Genomic DNA, 26,667 nt, shown 5'->3' with positions numbered 1-26,667 from the left:
AGATTGTCTCAGCTAAGTACTAGAAGCAAAGCCGTGGATCTTTTAGTCACCCTAAGAGCCTTTCCTCAAACTCCAGACTAGAGTAGGGCCCCCTTACATTTCGAACGTATGAAAATACCTGTATCTTTGATAATCTCCAATCTGGCAGTGTGCCCCTAAGGAATTGAGACAATACACAACCATTAAAAAAAAAAGTTAAGTAATGCTGTATCTACTCAAAGACCTATTAAGTAATCATGGTTAGGAAAACTACTTGCAACAGTGAAATATTTATTTGTTAAGCAAAACAAAATAAAAAGACCAAAGTGCTAAGTGATGGCTATACTGTAATTATAACTATGGGAAGCAAAGGGGAAAAATGAGAGGGAAATGTATTATAATGGTCCCTCAGGCCACAGCATAGAGGCAGGGCAAGGTCCCAGCCCACCAGAGGCTCCTCCAGTCAGCATGCTTAGGTTTGAAGCTGGGTCCCACCACTGGAACCTGCCTGACCAAGAGAAGTTACTTGAGGCCTCATTTATTACCCTTATGTAAAATAAGGAAATGTAATACTAGTGTCAGTCTCCTAGAGCTCCTATACCAGTAAACAAAACAGAGTATGTAAAGCACTTAAAATAGTACCTGGAACACACATAGTAATACTCCAGTGTTAGTTGTTATAAAAGATGGAATCACTAGAAGTTCTTCTTAAATTCTTAAGTATACATACACATACATGTAAAGGTTTAAATCTCAGCTTCAACAACTTACTATGTGTGTAACCTGGGCAAGTTACTCAATCTCTTTCTATGCCTCAGTGTGTTTATTTGTAAAATGAAAATCATAATGGTACTGTTCTGAACCAGTGTCCTCTCCTGTGAGTGACCACTCCAGCCACAGCTGTCCACAATATAAAGTTATACATAAACTCCTGTCCAGTGTAACATTCTGAAAGGTGACTCAACTACGGTTCCACTTCCATAGAATGTAGGGTGCATTAGAAAATGAAATACTCTATAACACTGTAAACAGTATAAAAGTTAGTTATCATTTTGTAGTTAGATGTCATGTCTGAATTTAAGGGATCTTTTAGAAGGAGCTTTCCAAAATGTTGGAATAAATTGTATGTTCTCTTTTCTACATGTGATCTACACTAGAATAGAATCAACTTGTGGGCAAGAACAGTGTTAGATATTTCTTATGGCTCTCACTAAAACTAGCACAGTGCTAAGAACATATTAAGGTTCAGTTAATGCATGCTGGTTAGGGAATTGTGACTAAAATTTGAGTTATGCTTTAGCCTAGAACTGACAATAAATAAGCTTTAGTTAGGTAACAACATTTACTTTCTCCTAACATCTGCCTTATCCAGAAACAGCTTAAAGCACTTCATATTCTTTCGGTGAAATGAGAGATCACAAACACCAAAGCAGTTGACTCTTCCATTTTCCCAACAGTTACTCAGAAGGTCACACTTACCGATTCTACTTATTCTTCCTAACAGAACACTTTCCTGATTACAGACTGAGAGCAAAATTGCAAATGAAAAGAAAAACAACCTTCTTAGACATTTATTTAAGGAATCAAGAGTTTTCTAAAACTGTAACGTGTACTGTCATTCTACTCACCATACCACCTGAACACAGCTTTGCATTTCAAACTGGATTACTCTCTTAAAATATTGGATTATTAAAAACAACAATAGTGAACTCTACCGAGTATTTTTGCATTTGCTTATTGCAGTATTAATTAAAACAATTTATAATTTTTAACACATTTAACAGTTCAACAAATGCATGATTCTTTTAATCTGCCTGAAGTTGTAAGAGGACACTTCACTGGAGAAAATGTATGAAAGTGCAGCATTAATTTCTGAAATTCCTCATCCGACTTCTGCTTTTAGTCCATCACTACTCCGCATGCTCCTGCTCTTGTCCTGGAATGAGCCACCGGATGCTCTCAGTTCGAATGGTAGCATACATAATAAAACTAATTAAAAAGAATAAGGAAAATACAAGCAGCCAGTCCACACTTTTTATCAAAGTGCTGGGAAGAGGGCCTATTTGGTCAGCTTGAGTTACCACCACATTTTTCTTGGCTTCTATACCTGAAAGAGAAATCAGCTGTTTCAAATCAGATAGAAAGCACACCGCTATAGATCTTTCTGAAGTATTTTGCATGGCATGCAAAAAGATATGCAGTCTTAAAATAAACACTACCACTAGTATATCTGGGATGGGTTTCATTTGCCTGTTGGTATAATTTGTACCTTGCCTTTCTCCCACCACATCAAAGAAACAGGAACCCATTCAGCAGTTCAAAGCCTAAACACTCGAATTACTGTGAACTTCTCAGAAGGGTCTTAGTGCATTGTAAGAGCTGTATTTTCTTTTTTGAGACCAAAATTCAACAAGTAACTGGTAAAGCTACTCTCAGGGACCTACAGAATGTTTTCACAGGTTCAGGAATGCTAAATCCAAAAAGTTTTTTTTTTTAATTTTCTTTTTTTTAATTTTTGAAAGAGACAGAGCACAAGTGGGGGAGGGGCAGAGAGAAGGAGACACAGAATCTGAAGCAGGCTCCAGGCTCTGAGCAGTCAGCACAGAGCCCAATGCGGGGCTCGAGCCCACAAGCCGTGAGATCATGACCTGGGCCGAAGTTGGATGCTTAATTGACTGAGCCACCCAGGGGCCCCAAATTCAAAAAGCTTTTAAATAATTTACTGAAAAAATTGTTAGAACTACCCACCACTGAGATCAGTGATTACCAAAGATGCTGTGACCTCTCAATTTCACTTGTGTTCTAGGTTTTCTTAGAGCATTGAGCAAAATGGCTCCCTCTCTCCCTATCAATCTGATTGATAATCAGGGCTCTGGTACTGTAAGACCTGAATAGCTAACTTTCTGATAACAAGCCTCTTACTCCTATGAGGTAACTGAGCTCTTGGTTCTTTAGTATAGATATAATTAGATGCAACTTAATATATATGGAAGGCATGATATAACTTATTTTTATTTCTAATGAATTTACTTCAGGAAGAAGTGGGATTCTCCTAATTAAGACATTAAAGCTTCTAATGAGCAAATGTTTCCAAAGAAGAAAATTTCTTATTATATAGTGTTCAGACTTATACAGAATAAAAAATAAGGTCATATGTTTTGGCAAATATTAAGGAATTAAAATAGCATCTGCAAATAGATGAATAAATGGAACACCACATGGCAACACAAAGGAAGAAAATACAACCACCTGCAGTGACGCCGATGAATCCCAAAAACATAATGGTGACTGAAATAAACCAGACACAAAAGAAACCATACTGGGCACCTGGGTGGCTAAGTCGGCTAAGCGTCCAACTTCAGCTCAGGTCACGATCTCACAGTTCATGAGTTCAAGCCCTACATCAGGCTCTGCGCTGACTGTGCACAGAGCCTCATTCAGATCCTCGGTCTCCCCTCTCTCTGCCCCTCTCCCATTCATGCTCACTCACTCACTCCCAAAAATAAACATTAAAAACAAAACAAAAAAAAGAATCCATACTGTATGTCTCCATTAATATAAAGTTCAGAAACAGGTAACACTAGTCCACGGCGTCAGGAGTCATGATGGCGGTTATCCTTGTGGGCAGGAGCAGCAGTGCTGAGGAGGGGCGGGCACTGGTAATGTCCTCTGTAAATCTGAGTCCCAGTTACCCAAGGTATTCATTTTGTGAAAACTCATCACTCACAACACCAATGATTGATGCACATTTTTGTGTAAATATTATACTTAAGTGAAAAATGTATGTAAAAAGTTACCTACAGTTGTATGGTATGTGAATTCTAAATCAATAAAGCTGTTTTTTAAAAGGTATCAGTACTCATTAAAATTACCTATTCATGTTAAGCTTGCCACAATGATTGAGATTTTTTTTTAAATTTTTTTTAATGTTTATTTATTTTTGAGAGAGAGAGACAGAGGGAGTGTAAGGAGGGGAGGAACACAGAGCGGGAGACACAGAATCAGAAGCAGGCTACAGTCTCTGAGCTGTCAGCACAGAGCCCGATGCAGGGCTCGAAACCACTGACCGCAAGATGATGACCTGAGCTGAAGTCTGATGCTTAACTGACTGAGCTTAAGGTGCCTCGAGACTTTTTTTTTTAATTTATTTATTTTGAGAGAGAATGTAAGAGCGGAGATGGGGGGGGAGGGGCAGTGGTGAAGGAAGGGGAGGGCAGAGAGAGAATCCCAAGCAGGCTCTGTACTGTTGCCGAGGGACTTGATCCCATGAATTGTGAGATCATGACCTGAGCCAAAACCAAGAGTCAGATGCTTAATCAACTGAGCCACCTGGATGCCCCTGACTGAGAGACTGTTAGCAGAACCACAACAGTTCATTAGAAAAGAAGGTTTAAAATAAAATCCCTTCTACAGCATATTATTTCTACATACCTGTCTGGTTAAAAATGAAGATTTTCAGTGTTTCCAATGTTCGGTCTGTATGATTAAATCTAGCCATTGGTTTAGCTCCTTGAAATAACAAGATGTTAGGAACAGCTACGGTGCCAAACCTGGTAGAAAGGCTGTGAGAGAAAGAAGTCAGTCAGAAAACCTGAATTAACAGCAGATTTTCTCACACAATTACCTTATCAGAACGGAGAGCAATGAATGACAATGGATCAGCTTCCTGTGACCTATAAAGGTTTCTGATATTCAAACTATATGCTTCAGCTATTTCTGACCTTTTTCCTTATGGGTTGAGGTTGGGGGCATTCCTGTTCTGCTGAGTTGGCTTTCTATTACAATAAGGAACTACCCTCAACACAGTTATTCCACTTTTTTTTTAAGTTTATTGATTTATTTTGAGAGAGAGAATGAGAGAGTGAGAGAGCAAAGGAGGGGCAGAGGGAGTGGGAGAGACAGAATCCCAAGCAGACTCCACAGTGTCAGCACAGAGCCAGATGCAGGGCTTGGTCCCACAAACCATGAGATCCTGACCTGAGGTGAAATCAAGAGTCAGACAGTCAACCAACTGAACCACCCAGCTGCCCCTCCAGTATTTTTTTTTCTAGTAAACTCTACATCCAACATTGGGCTCCAACTCACAACCCCAAGATCAAGGGTCACATGCTCACATGCTCTTACTAGGAGCCAGCCAGATGCTCCTAGTTATTCCACTATTTAAACTGCTAACTGCCAAAAGAGATCAGACTAGAAAATCCTAATTCATGGACAAAGCACACTGTGTCAATTTACTTAACGGAAGAAATTTCAAACTCTCCAGAATGCCCAGCTCTATCCCTCATACAAGAGTCAACTTATAATAAGCAATTAGTTTGGTAAGTCTGCACAAGGGAATCTATGATCTAGCAGACACACCAGGAAGTTCCCAATTGGGGCAGGATGTAATACGATCTGAGGGGTACCATTTCACCTTTACATAATACAGAGTAGTGGTATACGCTCTGGAGTCAAAACGCTCAGGTTGAAGCCTCCGTTCCGCCACTGAATCAGCTGTGTGAACTTTGGGCAGACTGTGTAACCTCGAAGCCTCAGTTTCCCCTGTTTGTAAAATGACAGTATTGGGTAATCAGGATTTCTTCTTTTGTAAACCTGTTGTAACTTAAATATTAACATATGAGGCAGACACACGTCCCAGGCCATATAACAAGTATGCCCTACTCTCCATGATTAAGGAGCTGTTGCAAGCGCTGAGAAGGATGCAAGAAGACGAAGGAACAAAGCAGATGATAAAAGCTGGCAGGGAATGGGGAGTAGGTGGGTGACACCGAAACCCGGAGCACTAAACTGCTGATGGGAGCCAGCCCTGCCAGCTTGTGGGCAGGGGAAGGCCCAAAGTCTGACACTAACCTGGACTGTCCTTCCCATCAGTCTGTCCCCTTCGGCCAGGCCATGTTCATATTTCCCTGAAGCTCTTGTGAGATCACTAGCTCACTGAAATTTCTTTCTTCCTAAACAATTTGTGCAAAACATTGGCAGTTACATTACCCTCACTGAAGCTCAGTGGAGCGCAAATTTTTACTCAAAATTTTCATTCAAGGGGCGCGTGGGTCACTCACTCGGTTAGGCATCTGACTTCAGCTCACGTCATGATCTCACCATTCCTGAGTTTAAGCCCTGTGTCAGGCTCTGTGCTGACAGCTCGGAGCCTGGAGCCTGCTTAAGATTCTGTCTCCCTCTCTCTCTGTCCCGCACCTGCTCGCACTCTGTCTCTCTCTCTCTCTCTCTCTCTCTCTCTCTCTCTCTCTCTCAAAAATAAACATTAAAAAAAAAAATTTTTTTTTTAATTTTTACTCAAAAAAGTTTTACTCAACTTCATCTTTACCAACTTGACCATGTTCTAGACTTTCCAAACTGACTCACACACAATCTCCTGTGATCTGCTAAAGGGCATATGATTTTGAGGAGGTGGGGCACACTTGACAATCCATGCACAGTCACAGCACTTGGGGGAAACACATAACATCAGAACAAAGTAGTTCTTTATAACTTACCTCACTGAACATCTAAAAAAGACAAAGCCCACGGAACAATATATAACAAAAGTAAATTTCATTTTAAAGGGCTAAATTAATTCTTTATATTAATTTATTGACTGTCCACTAAGAAACATGCATGCACGAATAAGTGTAAACAAGAGGAAAGAACAAATATCATATGACTTCACTCATATGAGGACTTTAAGACACAGAACAGATGAACACAAGGGAAGGGAAGCAAAAATAATATAAAAACAGGGAGGGGGACAAAACATAAGAGACTCTTAAATATGGAGAACAAACAGAGGGGGTGCTAGAGGGGTTGTGGGAGAGGGGATAGGCTAAATGGGTAAGGGGAATTAAAGGAATCTACTCCTGAAATCATTGTTGCACTATATGCCAACTCACTTAGATGTAAATTTTAAAAAATTTAAAAATAAGGAAAAAAATTTTTTTTAATGACTAAACATTGAAAAAAAAGAGAGAAAGGAAAGAAGAATGGGGGAGGGAAAGAAAGGAAAGAAAAAAAATAACAGAAGTTAAGAAATAAATCCTTAGCCGACACAGAATTGGATGCTGAGTTGGGCTATTAGGAGTGGAAACCTAAACTGGGGTTGAGTCTCAGGAAGGTCACACTTGTGACACTAATTTTGCTAATTCAGTCTGGCCAAAACCCTAAATAATCCTCTGGCCCCTCCACTGCCATCAGACGGAGCCACCTTTAAATTCCACCATGCAGAGAACAATCCCTCCTCTTAACGGGCCTCCATAGAGGGAGGCATCAGCTCCCTGAGAAGTCTGACAATCCTTACCACTCACCCTCTCTATCCCCCCCCCCCCCCCCCCCCCCCCCCCCCCCCCCCCCCCCCCCCCCCCCCCCCCCCCCCCCCCGCTACTCCACACCTACCTGCTCTGCCTCTAACTGAACCGATGATGACCTCCAAATAACCGCAACCCTCATCTGGAAGGATGACACGTAAACTCTATTGAGGGAACATACCTGCTGTGCTGAGATGCATCCAGTGCCAAAAAATGAAGAGCTGGAAATGCCCGGGGCAGAGAATTAAAATGAGGGGCCAAACTGGCAGAAAATCGGCACCACGGGGTGTAAAACAGGACTAGGGTGCAGTCACTACCGTTTGGGTTTAGAAAATCCATGAGGTCCTGTGGTAAAAGGAACAAGTGTCAAAGTCAGCAGTAAATGTGCACGTACCTTTTTCCGGACAGATGCCCGAGAAACTGTAAACACCGCTGCTTCCAAGGCGAGGAGGAGGGACACCAACCCAAGGGAGATGTAGGGCATCCCCTTAAGAACCTTTTGGATTTTAGGGGCGCCTGGGTGGCTCAGTCAGTTAAGTGTCCGACTTCAGCTCAGGTCATGATCTTGTGGTCTGTGAGTTCAAGCATCACAAGGGGCTCTGTGCTGACAGCTCAGAGCCTGAAGCCTGCTTCAGATTCTGTCTCCCTCTTTCTCTCTGCCTCTCCCCCATTTACGCTCTGTTTCTCTCTCTCTCTCTCTCTCAAAAATGAATTAAATGTTTAAAAAAAAAATTTTAAAGGGGCGCCTGGGTGGCTCAGTTGGTGGAGTGTCCAACTTCAGCTCAGGTCATGATCTCGCAGTCCATGAGTTCAAGCCCCGTGTCGGGCTCTGTGCTGACAGCTCGGAGCCTGGAGCCTGCTTCGAATTCTGTGTCTCCCTCTCTCTCTGCCCCTCCCCCAATCACGCTCTGTCTGTCTGTCTGTCTCTCTCTCTCTCTCTCTCCCTCTCTCGCGCACGCGCTGTCAAAAATAAACATTAAAAAAAATGTTTTTAACGTTTATTTATTTTTGAGACAGAGAGAGAGACAGAGCATGAACGGGAGAGGGGCAGAGAGAGAGGGAGACACAGAATCAGAAGCAGGCTCCAGGCTCTGGGCCATCAGCCCAGAGCCCGACGCGGGGCTCAAACTCACGGACCGCGAGATCGTGACCTGAGCTGAAGTCGGACGCTTAACTGACTGAGCCACCCAGGCGCCCCCAAAAAATGTTTTTAAATAATAAAAAAAAAGAAAAAAAATTTAAAAGAAGCTTTTGGGTTTTGAACCATATGAATCCATGAAACAGTAGAAAAGTATTATGAAACGACAAATTATAAACTTTCCTGTAAGCTTTCTTGATACTACTAGAGAGCAATATTATTATTTTCCACAATTCAACAATTCAAATACTAAGTAGTCACAGGACACAGGCTACTGTCCCAGCCTCTGACTTGTGCCTCACACACAATCTAATGGCACGATTAAAGCACTGTCATCTCCATCATCATCTCAGCAGATCAAAGTCTGTACTAAGCAGTCAGATGAATGTATTTGGCTGGCCAAAGGCTAGTTCAATTTAAGGGTGCACCATCCCTGCTACCACCCTCACTCAGACTGCTGAAAGTGCACTCTCCTGGCCATGTGTGTGCCAAGAATCAGTCCCACAGAGCACTCAGGGGAGGCAGTGAGGCCAGGGCTGACCCCTGCACTTGGGAGGGGCTACGGATGCTCAACGTACTACACATCCTCATCTAAAATAAGCAGCCACACCTTGCAGAGCTAGGATTTCTTCTCTTACATAAGCAGACTGAACTCATCCTGCTATCTGGCTTAACAATCTTACAGAAACAGTCGTTATCCCAGTGTTCTCTTTGGAATCATCCTTTATGCAACAGGCTGGAAATGCGTGGCTGGGATGGGGACAATGGTCTCAGCTCTCACTCTGGAGTAAATACTGGAGTCATATTCTTTGGAGGAAAGAAACTTTTCATTACTAGAACATGCTTCCCAGGAGTATCACTGGTCTAAACAATGCTAAATCACAATTTCACTAGTTTAGGTATTTTTAAGTTGCCTCTAACAAAGACCTTAGGGAAGAAGAAAACTGCTAGGATTCTGATGCCAAGTGCCTATCTGTGCACTGGGATTTTCATCATGAGTCTTGGTGGTGAGGGCACCCCAAGGTGACTAGGCTTAAGCCACCTAAAAAGCATAATCAACACTAGTCATATCTCTTCCTGTCTCTACAAACATCAGAGACGCAAGTCAATTTTCACTGATGCAGCCCCGCTTACAAAAGGATAAAGGCTGTGACCCTCCATTTGAAGGTTGAGAATATTAAGTCATAAAACCCACATACTGAAAAGATGAAAAGTGCTAAACCATTCTTTCTTACCTGTGACATATTTAAAATTTTCAGAGTGGAGTTCTCCAATCCAGTCACATTTCTCTCCTCACAGTTCACCTTGGGGGATTTCAGACTCTCGGTGTTATTGGAGTCCTCGGGCGGGGCTGGATCCGTGTCAGCCACTTCGGGCTCCGGGTAATACTCCTCTTCTCGGTCAGGGAAGCTCGCCCCGGCGCCATCCAGAGAGAACAGATGCTCTCGGAGACTGCAGCGTGAGTCCTCCTCCCCTCCGGCCCCGCAGGTGCCGCTGCTCAGCTCACGGCCCAGCCTGGCCTCAGCCTCAGCCTCCCCAGGGATCACGGACAGCATCACCACGTGGTCACCACCCGTGTCCAGCCCCAGCACTGCGCTCGCATCTCCGGCTGATCTGTCCTGTCCCGCCTGGCCGCGGGAGGGCTGCTCCTCAGCCACTGACAGGGCCCCTGCCTGCAGAGCCGGCGCAGACTGTTCCTCCGACGGCAAGTGACTGTGTTCCTCTGCAACTAAAACGTGCCAGCATGTTCACAGTCATGTCACTTCAGAGCACATGAACCCCAAAGATTTACAGTTCTCCTGAAATAAGAAACGCTCCCCTATAGGGAAAAACGGTAACCTGTCCATGAAATTATCAGAGGACCACCCCTAGTCTCCAGATCATGAAGGTACTAATCAATGCCAAATATAAAGTGGACAAATAAATACACAGCTTCATGCAAAACCTGAAACCTGCTTTATGGATTATAAGCAAAAACATTCCAGGGCAGACATCCAATTAGGAAAATACAACACAAACACTAACAATTTCATTTGTTTGATGAGACTATCTGACAAAAAAATGATGCCTTTATAGAAAATTCCACTACGGCAAAGCATCTTTGCACACATTATAAAAGCTCTGTGAGACCGGCAGCACAAGGGTCACCACCCCCACCAAATAGGTGGACCAAGCTGAGGCACAGAGAGGTAGTGTAATGGCCAAATGCACACAAGCTAGTAAGTAGCAGAGCCAGGTCAAGGAGTTAAATGTCCTGGCTGCTCCTCCAGATTGGGCCTTACCCTCCCCTCCCCTACATGATACCTCCAGGGTTGCTGTGCCACAAGGCCTGAGAACACTGCATGGGGTGGACTCTCCAGCCAGAGCCTGCTGCCCTTGGGCTACTGCCTGTACGAGTGCCAGGAGGTGGGCTCCTCAATGCAGGGACAGCAGCAGGGGGGAAGGAGGACTTTCCTCTCACTTTGGAGCCATTAGACAGAGAGTGGGTAAAATGCTCAGGTAAGGGAAGTCTAGGGCAGTCTTATACATCCATTGAGCAATCTCCACTCACTTCTATAACAACGACTCCCACCTTCCAGCTCCCATGAACTCAACAAGAGCTGCCAGACTCTATGCCAGGCACCAACCAGGGGAAACAAATGAGCCCAGCCACACTCAGACAAACTCATCATGTGGCTGGGAAACCACCAGCCAGGTAATGGGCTCTGCCATGCCAAAAGCATGTCCCCAAAGTGTGACTAACCAACTGGCTTCAAAGTTGGGAAGGGGTCTGGGAGCTTCCTAAAGTATGCACATTTGTAAAAGTTCTCCAAGAACATCCCCATAGAGATTTACAGATTCATTCACCAGTTTAAAAACATTCTCTGAGAATTCTGTTTCTGGATAAGATGGGGTAAAAGGGACCAGATTTACCCTCTATATTGAAAAATGTGAAACCGTTTCCAAAAAAAGGCCAAAAATGTGAAACAGTTTCAGGAGACTAGTTAGCAGGCAACGAAGGACAAGGATCACTGAGAAACAGGAAGAGAAATCAGTGAGGACAGCCCTACAAATGCTCCAGCTTACCGCCCACCCGAGGGAGTTCCTGCCATGGCTCAGGAGGGGAAAGCAGGCAGTCCAGGAGACTCCTCAAGTTGAGGATACAGTAAGTACTGAGGGTTCAGAGAGACCAAGAAAGAGTTTGTGGGACAGAATAAGTGGAGATGGGCAAGCTGCAGAGACAGGATTCAAGACCTGGAGAGAGACCCTCCCCGCACCCCCTCAAGGACACCAGTCAACATATGCACGTGAGTAAGCTCCCAAAGCTGGGGGAAAAAAACACTCAAAAGGATTAGGATCTGGCACAAAAACAGACACATAGACCAATGGAATAGAATACTAACCCCAGAACTAGACCCACAAACGTATGGCCAACTCATCTTTGACAAAGCAGGAAAGAACATCCAATGGAAAAAAAGACAGCCTCTTTAACAAATGGTGCTGGGAGAACAGGACAGCAACATGCAGAAGGTGGAAACTAGACCACTTTCTCACACCATTCACAAAAATAAACTCAAAATGGATAAAGGACCTGAATGTGAGACAGGAAACCATCAAAACCTTAGAGGAGAAAGCAGGAAAAGACCTCTCTGACCTCAGCCGTAGCAATCTCTTACTCGACACATCCCCAAAGGCAAGGGAATTAAAAGCAAAAGTGAATTACTGGGACCTTATGAAGATAAAAAGCTTCTGCACAGCAAAGGAAACAACCAACAAAACTAAAAGGCAACCAACGGAATGGGAAAAGATATTTGCAAATGACATATCGGACAAAGCGCTAGTATCTAAAATCTATAAAGAGCTCACCAAACTCCACACCCGAAAAACAAATAACCCAGTGAAGAAATGGGCAGAAAACATGAATAGACACTTCTCTAAAGAAGACATCCAGATGGCCAACAGGCACATGAAAAGATGTTCAGCGTCGCTCCTTATCAGGGAAATACAAATCAAAACCACACTCAGGTATCACCTCACGCCAGTCAGAGTGGCCAAAATGAACAAATCAGGAGACTATAGATGCTGGAGAGGATGTGGAGAAATGGGAACCCTCTTGCACTGTTGGTGGGAATGCAAATTGGTGCAGCCGCTCTGGAAAGCAGTGTGGAGGTTCCTCAGAAAATTAAAAATAGACCTACCCTATGACCCAGCAACAGCACTGCTAGGAATTTATCCAAGGGATACAGGAGTACTGATGCATAGGGGCACTTGTACCCCAATGTTCATAGCAGCACTCTCAACAATAGCCAAATTATGGAAAGAGCCTAAATGTCCATCAACTGATGAATGGATAAAGAAATTGTGGTTGATATACACAATGGAATATTACGTGGCAATGAGAAAAAATGAAACATGGCCTTTTGTAGCAACGTGGATGGAACTGGAGAGTGTGATGCTAAGTGAAATAAGCCATACAGAGAAAGACAGATACCATATGGTTTCACTCTTATGTGGATCCTGAGAAACTTAACAGGAATCCATGGGGGAGGGGAAGGAAAAAAAAAAAAAGAGGTTAGAGTGGGAGAGAGCCAAAGCATAAGAGACTGTTAAAAACTGAGAACAAACTGAAGGTTGATGGGGGGTGGGAGGGAGGGGAGGGTGGGTGATGTGTATTGAGGAGGGCACCTTTTGGGATGAGCACTGGGTGTTGTATGGAAACCAATTGGTCAATAAATTTCATATATATATAAAAAAAAAAAAAGGATTAGGATCACACAGAGTTGAGAAAAGCACCTGTTCCCACCAGCTAGACTGAAAAACCTCACAATTCATGGAGAACTGGGGAGGGTACACAAAAAGAGAGGGGTACAGGGGCACCTGGGTGGCTCAGTCAGTTGAGCATCTGACTTCAGCTGAGGTTATGATCTCAGGGTTCTTGAGTTCGAGCCCCACATTGGGCTTTCTGGTGTCAGCACAGATCCTGCTTCCAATCCTCTATCTTCTCTCTCTGCCCCTTCCCTGCTTATTCTCTCTCTCAAAAATAAATAAACATTAAAAATAAATAAAATAAAAGAGACTGCTTCTTTTAAGTTTATTTATTTATGGGGGGGGGGGGGGCGGTACAGAGAGAGAGGGAAAGAGAATTAAAAGAGACTGCTTCTTAACCTCAACAAGGCAATTACAGTTTGAGCGATGCAAAGGTGAAAATTACTACCTTACTGGCAGAAAGGAAGATGTTTGGAGAATAAGGGTAGGGGCACCACGCCAGTGCTGCCAGGGAGCCATAACCTAGGTCAGATCCTTCACACCCTTCCAATTTTGTTCAGAAGACTCTGAACCAGCCACAGGTTTTTCACAATGGTTTCTGAGGCAGGGAGCCACATGGGAAAGAACCAAAAACAGCCAGGGGTTCGAGGGCCAGCAACCCATTCTTTCAATAGGAAATACTGCGCTCATCTAAAAATGGAGAAAATACCACAATACAGAAATTCACAGGGCTCCTGTGCAGATTAAATGAGAAAAGATGTATGTAGTCCCATGCATGTGGTAAGCACTCCATAAATGATGATCATCACCCGCAGTTTTGTGGGTTCAAGGCCTGTAGTGATGATGATGACTGAGGTTTACAATTCAAAGAGATGGAAAGGCACTATAACTAAGTTCTATGAATTCCTCTGCTAACTACATTCTAGAGTTCTCCCATCCCCACTCACGCCCTTCAGTCCAGGCCACCGCCATTTGTTACCTGGACAATTGCTGTAATACCCAGTTGGGCTCCATGGTTGACCCTCTCTTCCCTCTCCAGACCCTGCTCCTCACAGCAACACAAGAGGAACTGAAAGCTAAAGGCAAGTCTGATCATGTCACTAAAACCCTTTCAGTGGCTTCCCCTTGCCTGTGAATGAGTCTACAGTCCATAGCAGTGATACCCAGGCACCACGTGAAGTGGCCACTGTCCACACTCTCAACAGGCATCACCAGACATTTCTGTTCCCTGCACACTCATGATCTCCTCCACCTACTTGTCCCAAGGGCTGTTTCCCTGCCAGGAAAGCCCTCTACTCTCTCTCCTTCTGGCTAATCTGACTCATCTTTGAGGGTTTTCTTTCTGTTTTTAAATTTATTGTTTATTTTGAGAGAGACAGAGAGAGCACAAGTGAGGGAGGGGCAGAGAGAGAAGGGGAATCCCAAGCAGGCTCCCAGAGCCTGAGGTAGGCCTTGAACCCACAAAACTGTAAGATTACGACCTGAGCTGAAATCAAAAGGACACTTAACTGACTGAGCCACCCAAGCAACCCTCATCTTTCAGATCTTACCACTTACTTCACCACTTTAAGGTGAACTTCATCCTCCCAGACCCAGACCAGAGGTGTCTACCATTGCATCCAATCCACCCAATAATGCCATGGGATTCTCCCTGAAGGATTTAGCATTTTCCACTCTTGAAATTTACTTCTTTGTAGTCATTTAATGCCTGCCTTCCCCATCATACAAGAGGGCAGTCCTGTTTCTCCATCTGGCTCACCACTGTACCTCAAATGCCCAGCAGAGTATATGACATAGGATGGGTGCTCAGGAAAAATCTGCTAGTTGACTGCTTAGTGAAGACAGGCATGGGGTGCTGAAGCCAGGAGTTCATTCCTGTGCTTTGACACCTGGATAGCACTGCTACCTCTAGGTGCTAATCTGCCAGTGCTGTCCACTAAGACAAAAAAGCCTTGGATTTTCAGCCCCCTAAAAAGGACACAGCTGGTGAAAGTCCCTCTGTCCTCACCCCATTCATGGCCTGGCCATGATGACCAATGGCCCACCTTAAGGCTAGTGTTTCTTCAGGTCTGCATGCACATGACCCAGACTGCCAAGTGGGCTCCCACTGACTTTAACACTAAGTCCCCTGTGCAGAGAGCACACTCAACTTGGGCAATCTGAAATCAGTAAAGGCACCACCAATGTATGGGCTGGCTGTGAAGAAACGAAGAGCAATGGTAAGGAACTCCAAGGCCAGTAAAGCAGAGAGGGAGCAAGTTACCACCCACAGACTCTAAGAGTTCAGAAACAGAAACAGTCACAGAACCTTGAAACAGTGAGCTTAGCCTTCTAGAAGCTATGACTTTCCATGGACAGACAAAGCCAAGCCGTGATAATCCCTGGGGGACGGAGCTGAGAGAATCAATATCCTGACCTCACTCTCCCCTCATTCCAACTCACAGGGGGGCAGGAGGCAAGAGAGCCTGTTATTATGCCATACAGGACAGCCACTCAGGCACAGCACAGGGTAGAGAAGACTAGAGAATGATCTGAGAAACAAATAAAAGTTATCCAACACAGGCTGTCCCCTCTCTGAAGCTGGTGGTTAAGTGCAGGGACAGGGAGGTGTAGTACAGAGGTGTGATCATGAGGTAGGCAGACATGGGCTTGAAACATAGTTCTTCAACTTCCGGATGTTGGAGACCTTGGCAAAAGACTTACTGATGCCGAGTCTCAGTTTCCTGATCTGTAAAATGGGGACCATAGCAACAATTGCTTCATAAGCATTTGAAAATTCAGTAAGATGATACTCATGAAGCACTAAGCACAGCACCTGGCACATAACCAGCGCTTTCATTAATAACATTTGTGTTACTATTCACTCTTCTCCCTGATACCCAGCTACCCTGCCTCCTTCCAGGACATCCCCACCCCAGGGGAAAGGAAAGACCTGCCTACTCCTGTAGTGAATTACAGGCAAGGTCAAAGGGTCTGGACTTTGATAGAACTGAGGAGTGGTGTGAGGCAGCCCTGAGGGTTAAGACCCCACTCCTGGCCCCAGCCATGCCTCCGAGGTGGCTGCCTCCCAACCTGAGAATGCCCTGAGAGCATGCCACCGCAAGCAGTGGGTTACCCTGGGAGTCTCCTGTATTTTTCTCATCTGTCCTTCATACAGCCACTTGAGCAAGAGCCGCCTTCTTAGAAGAGTGATCCAGAGACACCTGGATGGCTCGAAGGGTTAAGCACACCACTCTGGACCTCAGCTCAGGTCATGATTTTGCGGTTTGTGAGATCTAGCCCCAGGTAGGGCTCCTCAATGACAGCACAAAGCCTGCTTGGGATTCTCTCTCCCTCTCCTCTGCTTGCCCCGCCCCCCCCCTCAAAATAAACAAACATTAAAAAAAGTTTTTAATTAAAAAACAAACAAAAAAGCGATCCATCAGGATGCAAAGGAAAGCGTGGGCTCTGCAGGTAAATAGACAACCTCTGCCATTACCCGAACCTCCAACTCAGGCGTCTCCACCTGTAACATGGAGATACTCTTGCAGCCTATCTCCTAGGGTAGCTGAGAGGACTACCTGAGACAAGGCACTGTTCCGCCTCCTAGGAAGGGCACCATAAATGGCGGCTATTCGTTATGATTTTTATCATTCATAATAAAAGCTAAGGCTCAGTAAACGCTAATACGTGGTCACTCCTGGCTGACTGACGCCTGCTGCTGCGGGAGCCGGAACGGGGTCCTCGCCACCCCTGACCCGGAGAACAGACCACCGGCGTAAAAGGTCACGACGATGCGGGAGTGGGCGCGCCGGCCGCCCCAGGAAGGGCCGAGGGGCGCGCCGCGGGCCCCCGCGCAGGTTTAAGAGCGTCACTCCGACAGACCTCCACCGCGCCCGGTCACTTCACCCGCAGCCGCCTGCCGCCCCCGGCCACGGCCCCAGCACGCACTCACCCTCCAGGCCGCAGGCAGGAGGCCCCAGCACCCAAAGCAGGAGCTGCCACCAGCCGAAGAGACGCATCGCGCGGGGCCGGCGGCTGGCGGAACCACCACCCAGGACGCAGGGAAACCCGCGCACGGCTACGCGCGTTGCGCTCCCAACCCCCAAGAGGCCTGGGGGAGGGGAGTCGGGAGCGCGAGCGCGAGCGCGATTCCATGCCGCCATCTTGGCAGCTGGCAGTCGTCGCGGGCGCCATCTTGAGGTCGGGCGGCCTGCCTGTGCCTTGTGGTTCGGGGCCTGTGCGGTGGGACCTGCGGCTGTTCAAGAGCCGGTCACGTCGGGTCTCTTCGAACTTTCCTGACCCCCAAGTCTTAGACGGGGTTCCAACAGAAGGCTGCGGCCCTCTCGGTACGCGCGCGAGCCGATCTGGCCGCCAGCAGCACGCAATACGCCCGAATGGCTCTGCATTCCCTAAAAAGGCCCAGAAGCCTCCTCCTTTCAATGCCCTGAATCTCCTGCTTTACCCCTGCTACCCTACCTACAGTTGCCAGGTAAAATACAGGATGCCCAGTTAAATCTGAATTTCACAGAAACAACGAATAGTTTTTTACTTCCTATTCTCAAATGTAACTGGGTCCTGTAATTTTATTTGCTACATCTGGTAACCCTAACCATATGTCCTGCGAACTCTGGGGCAGCGGGAAGATTTTGTTTCGGGGTTGGTTTTAACTAACCCACCTGCAGGGCAATCTTCCCCCTCCCTAATCTATCCCCCAAGACTGGATCCTAGAAGACGTTGGGCCACCTCTAGCCTACAGCCAGAGAGGTCCAGAAGGAAGAAGGCCTTGTTGGCGACGGGAAGTGTGCAATAAAGGAACAGGGTTCCGCATTCCAGAGCTAGGCAGGGGCAGGAGGAGCAGGGGAGCTAAGAGACAATACCCAGAGGAGATGGAAAGAGTGGCTCTCCTTGTCAGCAATTAGGAGCTAGAGCCTCCTAAAATCAATAAAGCAAGCTTTGAGCGTACAGCAGTGCTGCATTAGTGTAGAGTGCAGCTTCGAAACTTACGTTAAGAGGTTGAAAACAAATAGATTTCAAAGATCTTAACGTGAAACCAGTGGTAGATGAGGCAACGCTGAGAGAAACCTAGGCTTTTTAAGCCTTATGGTGAATCCCAACTCCAACATCTGTAACACTGTGTGGGTCATCAGCAAGTTACCTTACTTTTCTTAAAGTTTAGCTTCCTCCTGGGCTCATTTGGTTGAGTATCCGACTTTGACTCAGGTCATGATCTCTCCGTTGGTGACTTCAAACCCTACAATGGGCTCTGTGCTGACAGTGCAGAGCCTGCTTGGGATTCTGTCTCCCTCTCTGTCTGCCCCTCCCCTGCTCATTCTCATTTCTCTCTCTCTCTCTCTGTCTCTCAAAATAAAAAAATATTTGGAGGAAAAAAAATTCAGTTTCTTCATCTGTAAAACAGGATGAAATCATATAGGGTTATGTAGATTAAATGAGATGTAAAGTGATGAGCGTAGTGCCTGGTGCACAGTAACCACATCAGACTGGTAGCCATTATTATTTGGATCATACAGTTCTAGTGTAATAACTATCGTCCCCTTGTTCCCTTCAAAGATTGTTAAACTAGAAAGATGCATCATCAATCTGACCGCATGATTATTCTTACTTTCTAAATAGGCCATCAGGGTTTTGCTGTAGTAAGTTCTCAAGTGCCTGTGGGTCCAGGAGGATCTGAGACAATGGACAACATGGAGGAAAGAGCCAGCAGTTCTAAAGCTGATCACTATAGTCATCATTTGGCTAAACTACCTCCTTTGCCTTGTATGTAATAGCAAACCTTTCCGGGGGTTTTTGTTTGTTTGTGTTTGTTTTTTAAGTAAGCTCTAGGCCCAATATGGGGCTTAAACACACCACCCAGAGATCCAAGAGTCACGTGCTCTACCAACTGAGCCAGCCAGGCACCCCAAACCTTTCCTTCTTTAGATTATCCTCTCCCCTAGCCTTCATACCTAATTTGAAGGTGCATAAAAGTCAACAGGACAGAGGATTAATAATAAAAAGGAGAGTGATTTGATTTGTCTTGACGCCCCAAAGTGGATGTCCTGTGTTTACTACTCCCTTTTTATTATGTCCTCTCCCTTCCTGTGTTTGTGCTTTGGCTGTTTGTTTGGACAGGTACACTTGCAGACGAATCGTTGTCTTCCATTAAATACTTTATGTACACTCTAATGACAACACAGTAAATACTGTCAACAGGATAGAAGGCACATTTGGCTGTCTCACCACCAGGTGGCACTTGCACTTATTGTCAGCAAGAAAATTGCGTTCACATTGGTCCTGAAAGCTCAATTTTACTTCCATTTCTGAGGAGAGACGAGTTGACATCATCCTCTTCCTCTGGCTGAAAGGAACACCATTCGGCCTGGGATTGTTCATTCGTATGAATGATAATTTGATAATAACTGAAATTGTTAATTCATAACTACACACCTACATGCCTGGTGTTTAGTTTGTCCCTCCTGATAGGTTTGCCTAATTTTTTTTTAATCTGATGAGTCATAAAAGCACATCTCTCGCTCTCTCTCTCTCTCCGCCCCCCCATGAATAAACAAGTGTTGACTTTATTTTTTTTTAAGTTTATTTATTGATTTTGAGAGAGAGAGTGGGGGGGAGAGAGAGAGGGGGGGAGAGAAAAAATCCCAAGCAGACCCTGCGCTGTCAGCACAGAGCCTAGCTTGGGGCTTGAAACCACAAACTGTGAGATCATGACCTGAGCTGAAACCAAGCGTTGGACACTCAACCAAATGATCCACCCAGGCCCCCCTGTTTACCTGTAGCAAAACTGTTTTCCAAAGACTGCCACAATAATATCCCTCATCTCACACCCTGTCCTACAAAGTAATTTTGCCATTGCCCCATCGATAGATAGAATCAAATTCCCCTTCTCTTGAATCTGGGCTGGGCCCCTGATTCACATATAACGAACAGAATAGAATAGTATATGAAGTGATCCTGTATAACTTTTTTTTAAATGTTTATTTATTTTTGAAAGAGAGACAGAGATTGAGAGGGAGACACAGAATCCGAAACAGGCTCCAGGATCTGAGCTGTCAGCGCAGAGCCCGACACGGGTCTTGAAATCATGAACCATGAGATCATGACCTGAGCTGAAATTGGACTCTCAACTGACTGAGCCACCCAGGTGCCCCTTTTCAGACTATTTCTACTTAACGGTGTATTGAAGGTTTTAGCCAGGTAAGCAATAAAAAAAAATTAAAAGTGAATAGTTTGGAAGAAAAGAACAACTGTCTTTTTTCACAAATGATACGATCTTGCTTGCAGAAAATCCTATGGAAGCTACCCAAAAAACTGCCAGAACTAATAACTGAGTTTAGGAAGGTTGCAAGATACAAGATCAATAGACAAAAATGTATTTGTATATACAAGCAACAAACAATACTAAGTGAAATAAAGAAAGCAATACCATTCACAATATCATCAAAAACAATAAAATGGCTAGGAATAAATTCAACAAAAGAACTGCAAGTTCTATATATTGAAAATTATAAAACAGTGCTGAGAGAAATCAAGGAAGACCTAAATACATGTAAAAATATACCATGTTATGTATTAAAATATTGCTATGGTGCCACATCTCTCCAAATTGATCTATAGATACAATACAATCCATAACAAAATTATAGGAATTTAACATTGACGGACTTACCCTAAAGTCTGTATGGAAACACAAAAGCCAAAATAGCCAAAACAATTTTGAGGAAGAAAAACAAAGTAGGGGCACTTGGCTAGCTCAGAGGGTAGAACATGTAACTTTTTTTTTTTAATTTTTCAACATTTATTTATTTTTTTTGAAAGACTGAGAGAGACAGAGCATGAGCAGGGGAGGGGCATAGAGGGAGACAGAGAATCTGAAGCAGGCTCCAGGCTCCGAGCTCTCAGCATAGAGCTCGACATGGGGCTTGAACTCACAAACCGCAAGATCATTGACCTGAGCCGAAGTTGGATGCTCAACCGAGCCACCTAGGCGCCCCAAACATGAAACTCTCAGGGTCATAAGTCCGATCTCCATGTTGGGCACAGAGGTTACTTTAAAAAAGAAGAAGAAGGGGAAGGAGAAGAAGGCGGAAGAGAAAGAGAAGAAGAAAGAGAAGGAGGAGGAGGAGGAGGAGGAGGGGAAGGAGAAGGAGAAAGAAGAGGAGGAAATTCTATTTAAAGTAACAGACATAAACAGCTAAAGAAATTTTTTACAATCATGGGACAATTAGGGCAATATTAACACTGGATACTGGATGATATTTATGAATTATTTCTTTAAAAAAATTTTTAAGTTTATTTACTTATTTTGAGAGAGAGACAGCACAAGTGGGGGAGGGACAGAAAGAGAGAGAGAGAGAGAGAGAAACCCAAGCAGGGTCCGTACTATCAGCTTAAAGCCCGATGTGGGGCTCCAATTCACCAAACGTTAATAAGATCATGACCTGAGCTGAAACAGAGAGTTGGACACTCAACCAACTGAGCCACACAGGTGCCCCAGGAATTATTTCTTTTAAAAATGTAATAATGGTATCATGTTTATGTGTTTTAGAAGGTCTTTAGATAAACATTGAAATATTTTAGGAGGACATGATATGATTTGGAGAATTTGCTTCAAATTCATTGGGGAGAGACAGAGAGTTGGTGAAGATATAGATAAAAAAATGTCTTTCTTAATTACTAAAATTTGATGATGGTCATATTGAGTGTCTTTATATTCTTTTTACTAAAGTGTGTATATTTCCAAAATGAACATTTTTACACAAAAATTATAAAAAGGACTTTTTTTGGTTTGTTTTTGTGATAGTCCTACAGCTGTTTACCCCAAAACACCATAATCAGTTTCAGTCATCAGCCATTCTGTACCTGGCTTACTATGGATGCATTACTTTTTTTAAGTTTATTTATTTATTTTGAGAGAGAGCATGTATGCATGCAAGCAGAGGAGGGGCAGAGAGAGAGAATCCCAAGCAGGTTATGCATCAACAGTATAGAACCTGACATGGGGCTTGATCTCCCGACTGCACGATCATGATCTGAGCCAAAATCAAGAGTCAGACGCTTAACCAACTGAACCACACCCAGTCTCCCCAGGAAGCATAACGTTTTATAGTTTTTGTTTATGTTATAGAGGAAACACAACAGCCATGTAAATAGCTCCCATCATGACATAAAAGCCAACATTAAGCCAACATCATGATATATGAATGATCTCTTGCCTGATACTCCTGAGTTTATAAAGAATAAGCACCATAACCTATTTATTTATTTATTTGTTTGTTTGTTTGTTTGTTTGTTTTAAGTTATCTCTACCCCCAACGTGGGGCTTGAACCCATGACTCTGAGATCCAGTCACATACTCCCAACAACCGAGTTAGCCAGGAACCCCAACCCCCATGTTTTCTTTTTGGTGAAATTCATCCCAAACCTAGCCTAAAGCTTAGGACTAGGCAGATGGGTTGTAGTTTCACTTGTTCTGAACCCAAGTGAATTAGGTATCATGAGAGATAAAGCATGTTAACATATTAGTGCAGAATGAATAAAAATTGGCATCCCATACTTTAAGTTCTACTTATTAAGGCATGTTTTCTTCTTTTATTATTTTTTTATTAAATATAATTTATTGTCAAGTTGGTTTCCATACAACACCCAGTGCTCATCCCAACAGGTGCCCTCCACAAAGCCCATCACCCATTTTCCCCTCTCCCTCAACCCCCATCAACCTCCGTTTGTTCTCAGTATTTAAGTATTTAAGAGTCTCTTATGGTTTGCCTTCCTCCTTCTCTTTTTTTTCCCCCTTTCCCTCCCCCATGATCTTCTGTTAAGTTTCTCAGGATCTACATATGAGTGAAAATATATGGTATCTGCCTTTCTCTGTAAGGCATTATGTTTTCTACTGTTGGTTCCTTGAGGGTAGGGACTTGTGTCCTGCTCGGTGTGTGAGCTGCCACACTGTAGAGTAGATGCTCAGTAGTTACTAAGATCTATTGAATATATTAGGCCAGTTGAAAGTCTGAGAAAATTACTAATAAAAAATGTTTTTACTTAAAATATCAAACTCTCTACGTTCAAGAGTACTTGATAAGAAATAACAAGTATTGGTGAAGATGTGGAGCAAAGGGAACCCCTGTGCACTGTTGGTGAGAATGTAAATTGGTACTGCCACTATGGAAAACAGTACAGGGGTTCCCCCCAAAATTAAAATGAGAACCACTATGTGATCCAACAGTTCTACTTCTGGGTATCATCAAAATCAAATGATAACACTAACACAGAAAGATATCTGCATCCCCATGTTCACTGCAGCATTGTTTACAATAGCCAAAACATGGAAGTAACCCAAGTGTACTTGAATGGATGAACAGATAAAGACAATGTGGCACATGCAAGGGCACATGCGTACGCGCGCGCGCGTGCACACGCGCACACACACACACACACAGGAATATTATTCAGTCATAAAAAAGAAAATTCTGCCATTTGTGACAAGGTGGGTGGAACTTGAGGGCATTATGCTAAGTAAAATAAGTCAGACAGAAGAAGACAAATACTGTATGATTTCACTTATACATGGAATCTAAAACAAAAAACAAAAACAAGCCCACAGGTACAGAGATTAGATTGTTAATTGCCAGAGGCAGGCAGGAGGTGGGCAAAATGGGTGAAAAGAACCAGTTACAAAAGAAATAAATCATGGTGATGTAATGTACAACATGAGGACTATAGTTAATACTATATTATATATTTGAAACTTGCTAAAAGAGATCTTAAGAGTTCTCAGCACAAGAAAAATCGTGCAACTATGTATGGTGATGGATGTGTAGAGATCAATATGCTGTACATCTGAAACTAATATAATGCTGTATGTCAGTTATACCTCAATTGAAAAAAAAAAAAAAAGCAAGGGGCGCCTGGGTGGCTCAGTTGGTTAAGCATCAGATTTGGCTCAGGTCATGATCTCATGATCTCTGAGTTCTAGCCCGGCATCGGGTGAGCCCCTCTTCTCTCTCTGTCCCTCTCTACCCCTTGTGGAATTCTCTGTCTCTCCCTCTCTTTCTGCCCCTCACTCACTTGTGCCCTCCCTCCCCCCAAAAAAAAGGTAATAATTTTTTTAAAAGTAGCTCCTTTTTGCTTCACACCCTCCATCACCTATAAAAACAGTATTTACCTTCACCTACAAAGGGGTGGGCTATTCTAGAATAAACAACCTTTTGATATAGGCAGGGGCCATCTTAATTGGTCATACTTGGCTTGGATATATCCCATCTAACCACCTCCCCCGCCATGCACACACTCCCACGTTCCCTAGCCTAGTTAATAGTGTCACCCTCATTATCTTTTTTTTCAGATTTTAGTTTTAAGTAATCCCTACATGCAATGTGGGCTCAAAATTACAACCCCAAGATCAAGAGTTGCATGTTCCACCAACTGATCCAGCCAGGCACCCCAACCCCAACTCCAACTCATAATCTTTGATACTCAATACTGACACCAAGTTTTATTAATAACTATGTGTCTCAGACCATAATCTGTCCTCTCTTCGCAACTGCCCAGTCCTAATCTTAGTATCTCACCCAAAAGAGACTTTACCACTGGGCCTGCCTCTAATCTTGTCTCTTCCAAGCCAACCTAAACTACAAATGTTAAGTCATTCTCTTACTTAAAACCTTCTAAGGGCTCACCATTGTCCTCAAAATAGAAACGCTAATTAAAATGATTTTCTGTGCCCTTCTGTAATTGTGTCCGTTTCTTCTCCCCTTCTCAACCCTGTTCACCACCACCACTCATCACACAATTATTTGTTGTTGAAGAATATCATGCTTTCCAGGCTTTTGTGTGTTTTGTTCTGTCTCCAATACTCTCCCCTCTTCCACACATCAATCCCTCTCATCTTTCAGGGATCAACTTAAGTATCATTTCATGGGGCACCTGGGTGATTCAGTCAGTTAAGTCCCCAACTTCAGCTCAGGTCATGATCTCACAGTTCGTGAGTTCAAGCCATGTATTGGGATCTGTGCTGACAGCTCAGAGCCCGGAGCCTGCTTTGGGCTCTGTGTCTCTCCCTCTCTCTGCCCTCCCCTACTTGCTCTCTCTCTCTCTCTCAAAAATAAATAAAACCATTTAAAAAATATCTTTTCATTTTGGGTACTCTTACAGCACCACTCAATTTACTCCAGAAATAGCATTAATCATATTGTATAATTGTCTGTTTATTTGTCTGAAATTTTCATTAGACTACAAACCAGTTGTCTAGGGCACTCAGAATAGTGTTAGACCCAAAGACAGCACTCAAATCTTTAATGAATTAGTAACAATTGTTCAAAAAGGGGGGGGGGCACCTAGTAATGGTTTAAATTAGCTTCAAAAACAGCTTGGTTTCATGTTATCTGTAGGATTTTGCTTCTTCATTCTACTCCAATTTTAGGCCCACAACCCTTTTCTATAGAGATGTGGTAGATACTGTTACTAAAATCCATCTGCTTCCATACCTGGACATGTCTGCCAAGCAGGAACATTTCTCAGCGCCTCTTGCAACCACAGGCAGTCATGTGACCAACATTTAGTCCAAGAACTGTGAGAAATTATACAACTTATTAAAAGGGCCTGATCTGTTTACGAATGGATTTTAATTGTAAATTCAAATTCTTTATATAGCAGCACTGTCAACAATAGCTAAATTATGGAAAGAGCCTAAATGTCCATCAACTGATGAATGGATAAAGAAGTTGTGGTTTATATATACAATGGAATACTACTTGGCATTGAGAAAGAATGAAATGTGGCCTTTTGTAGCAACGTGGATGGAACTGGACAGTGTTATTCTAAGTGAAATAAATCATACAGAGAAAGACAGATACCATATACTTTCACTCTTTTTTTTTTTCAACGTTTTATTTATTTTTGGGACAGAGAGAGACAGAGCATGAACGGGGGAGGGGCAGAGAGAGAGGGAGACACAGAATCGGAAACAGGCTCCAGGTTCCGAGCCATTAGCCCAGAGCCTGACGCGGGGCTCGAACTCACGGACTGCGAGATCGTGACCTGGCTGAAGTCGGACGCTTAACCGACTGCGCCACCCAGGCGCCCCACCATATACTTTCACTCTTATGTGGATCCTGAGAAACTTAACAGAAGCCCATGGGGAAGTGGAAGGCGAAAAAAAAGTTACAGAGAGGGAAGGAGGCAAACCATAAGAGACTCTTAAAAACTGAGAATAAACTGAAGGTTGATGGGGGGGTGGGAGGGAGGGTAAGTGGGTGATGGGACACTGAGGAGGGCACCTGTTGGGATGAGCAGCACTGGGTGTTGTATGGAAACCAATTTGACAATAAATTTCATATTTAAAAAAAAAAAATAAATAAAATAAAATAAAATAAAATAAAATAAAATAGCCTGGACTTCCAAAGCCCGTCTCTCAGGCCAGCTACAATAAAGTGAGTAATTGTGGGGCACCTGGTTGGCTCAGTCGGTTAAGCGTCGAACTTCTGCTCAGGTCAGATCTCACCGTTTTTGAGT

General features: G+C 43.9%; 1 protein-coding gene across 1 annotated transcript; it reads right to left on the bottom strand.

Moving 5' to 3' along the window:
- Positions 1-1,535: 1,535 nt before the first annotated feature.
- TXNDC15 (thioredoxin domain containing 15) lies at positions 1,536-17,345 on the bottom strand. Its single transcript, XM_043588207.1, has 5 exons — positions 17,096-17,345; positions 9,651-10,144; positions 7,459-7,622; positions 4,411-4,541; positions 1,536-2,086 (listed from the first exon to the last, which is right to left on the bottom strand). The coding sequence occupies exons 1-5, from the start codon at positions 17,304-17,306 to the stop codon at positions 1,890-1,892; spliced, it is 1,197 nt and encodes a 398-aa protein (XP_043444142.1). The 5' UTR covers positions 17,307-17,345; the 3' UTR covers positions 1,536-1,889.
- Positions 17,346-26,667: the final 9,322 nt, after the last annotated feature.

This window comes from Prionailurus bengalensis, chromosome A1 (genome assembly GCF_016509475.1).
Source record: "Prionailurus bengalensis isolate Pbe53 chromosome A1, Fcat_Pben_1.1_paternal_pri, whole genome shotgun sequence".
NCBI lineage: Eukaryota > Metazoa > Chordata > Mammalia > Carnivora > Felidae > Prionailurus > Prionailurus bengalensis.
The sequence above is the reverse complement of the archived record's forward strand: the minus strand, read 5'-3'. Positions and strand labels throughout refer to the sequence as shown.

Coding starts and splice junctions, on each gene's coding strand:
- TXNDC15 (XM_043588207.1), bottom strand. CDS start 17,306: ATGGCGGCATGGAATCGCGCTCGCGCTCGCGCTCCCGACTCCCCTCCC. Junction 7,623..9,650: donor AAATTTTAAATATGTCACAG/GTAAGAAAGAAT, acceptor CTTTTACCACAG/GACCTCATGGATTTTCTAAA. Junction 2,087..4,410: donor CTTCATTTTTAACCAGACAG/GTATGTAGAAAT, acceptor TTTCTCTTTCAG/GTATAGAAGCCAAGAAAAAT.